The 1,953-nt window shown below is 45.2% G+C and overlaps 1 protein-coding gene across 1 annotated transcript; it reads right to left on the bottom strand.

The window, feature by feature from the left end:
• Positions 1-227: 227 nt before the first annotated feature.
• LOC105365558 (zinc finger protein 501) lies at positions 228-1,766 on the bottom strand. The gene is made up of 4 exons (XM_011503754.1): positions 1,472-1,766; positions 1,262-1,365; positions 819-1,150; positions 228-748 (listed from the first exon to the last, which is right to left on the bottom strand). Exons 1-4 carry the CDS (start codon positions 1,592-1,594, stop codon positions 267-269), a joined length of 1,041 nt encoding a protein of 346 aa, XP_011502056.1. The 5' UTR covers positions 1,595-1,766; the 3' UTR covers positions 228-266.
• Positions 1,767-1,953: the final 187 nt, after the last annotated feature.

Here is a 1,953-nt window from a genome sequence, read left to right as displayed (position 1 = left end):
CCTCGATACCAAGGCAACCGTTGCCGACGATTCATCGCCATTGGATTGGCCCACGAAGCTAGAGGGTGCTAGTGACGTTCGGGCCTAACTTATGGGGGCATTTCGTGCTTGGGTTACCATAACAACGACTTTGTAATTTGATACAGCATTTATTGTGTCAATGGTGTCTCGGACAAGTTTAGCGGGGCCGGCATTGGGCGGGGAAAGGGTTTTTGTAGGTTGCGGTGCACGTGCGCCGAGTAATTGAACAGATGGTGTTTGTACGTTCAGGCTCCCTTGGCACTGACGTCCGAGCTCCTGTCCTCCTCCGAGTAAGAACTGTCGTCCTTGGTTAATTGGTCCCGTAATAATGCTTTGGGTAGTCGATGCAGAAGTTTCGTCTCAGTGCTTGGTGGCAAACGAATGCCGGTCAAGCGTGATAGCATGGACTTCCTGGGGATGCCCAGATCGCGTCTTGGTAAGGGAGCTTTGCTTTTGGTTGGCTGCCTCTCCGTAAGATGCATTGTCGTTATGTGGTTCCTGAGTTTCTGCTTAGTCGACACGTGTCGCTGGCAAACGTCGCAGGTGAACTTACCACCTTTGTGAGCGCTACGAATGTGGCAGTTCAAGTTTCGCTTGAAATAGTAAAGGCGACTGCATTGCTCGTAGGGGCACGGAAGAGCAGGCCTGTCCTCCGCATGAATTTTGCAATGATTGCGCAAAGCGTTCTTCCTTAAAAATACTTTATTGCACTTTGGACAAGCGTGCTCTGCAATGGAAAACAAGTCGTTACGAGGGGCAACGTCAGCTTCAAACAAGTATTTGGCTTTAGTACCTACCCGATTTGTGCTCAAGCCGCTTGTGCTTTACCATTTCTGCCCACTTTTCAAACATTTTTTCGCACTTTTCAATCGTACAGGTATAGTTTTTTAATCTGTGAGTCATTAGATGCTTCCTTAGTTTCGTACTGCTTTTGAATATTTTTCTACACTTGTCGCAATTGTAGAACGACGAATTATCATGAGAGGAGAGGTGCTCTTCGTAGCAGCTTTTCTTCCTAAATTCGACGTTACATTCTTGACAATATAATTCCCTATCGGGATCGTGGGCTCTCTTATAATGACGCTTTAAATTACTCAAGGTACTTATGTTCGACAAGCAATGTTGACATCTAAAATTGGAATAATTATAATTAATGCCTTTCATACAAAAACCAAACCACTGTCGTCCCCATAAACGGTCTAGTCATTAATGGAGATACGAGCTTAGCAACGAGACTTACTTATACGTTTTGGCCACCGGACTATGAATTTGCGAATGTCGCTTCAAATGGGATAAGTTTGTATAAGATTTGTCACAGTCGTCAACGTTGCACTTGTAAGGTCGCTATTGGACATAAAAAACAAATATAGATTTTGTTTCTCCCTCTCATTCGATACTCAAAAGAAGTACAATGGATGGGATAAGAAAAATATCAACGACACGCATATACCTGATTGGTGTGAAGATTTAAATGTCGCTGAAGCCTATTCGGCCTATTAAACGCAGCCTTGCACTCTGGAAAGCTGCACTTGTGCTTTTTCTCTCCTTTCCCTTTAAAAATGTTATCCTCCATTTTTTACACAGCCGCGCTAGCGATTCACTCGAGAGGATGACGTAAGTAGTGACGACAGATAACGTTCGACACGTCGATCGAGCTACCCCATTTAATATTATCTGCCCATCGTATCGCACGTAAAAACAATTTCGTTTACGGAATTTGGAGCTATCGAGGTCCACCACGTGCGACACCCAGCCACTGTTGATTAAAAGGACCAGAACAACTCGCGATTGTCGAGTCTCCTATGCTCAAAATCCGCTCGATGGCGCACTCGTCGAACATTCAAATTTCAATGACAATGGCTACACACTCGCTCGCTTACAATGGAACGCTCAGTTTTTCTGTCGCAAGCATCCCCCCCCCCCGCGCTTATG

The sequence above is a fragment of the Ceratosolen solmsi genome, unplaced genomic scaffold, assembly GCF_000503995.2.
Source record: "Ceratosolen solmsi marchali unplaced genomic scaffold, CerSol_1.0 scaffold48, whole genome shotgun sequence".
In the NCBI taxonomy this organism is placed as follows: Eukaryota; Metazoa; Arthropoda; class Insecta; order Hymenoptera; family Agaonidae; genus Ceratosolen; species Ceratosolen solmsi.
The sequence above is the reverse complement of the archived record's forward strand: the minus strand, read 5'-3'. Positions and strand labels throughout refer to the sequence as shown.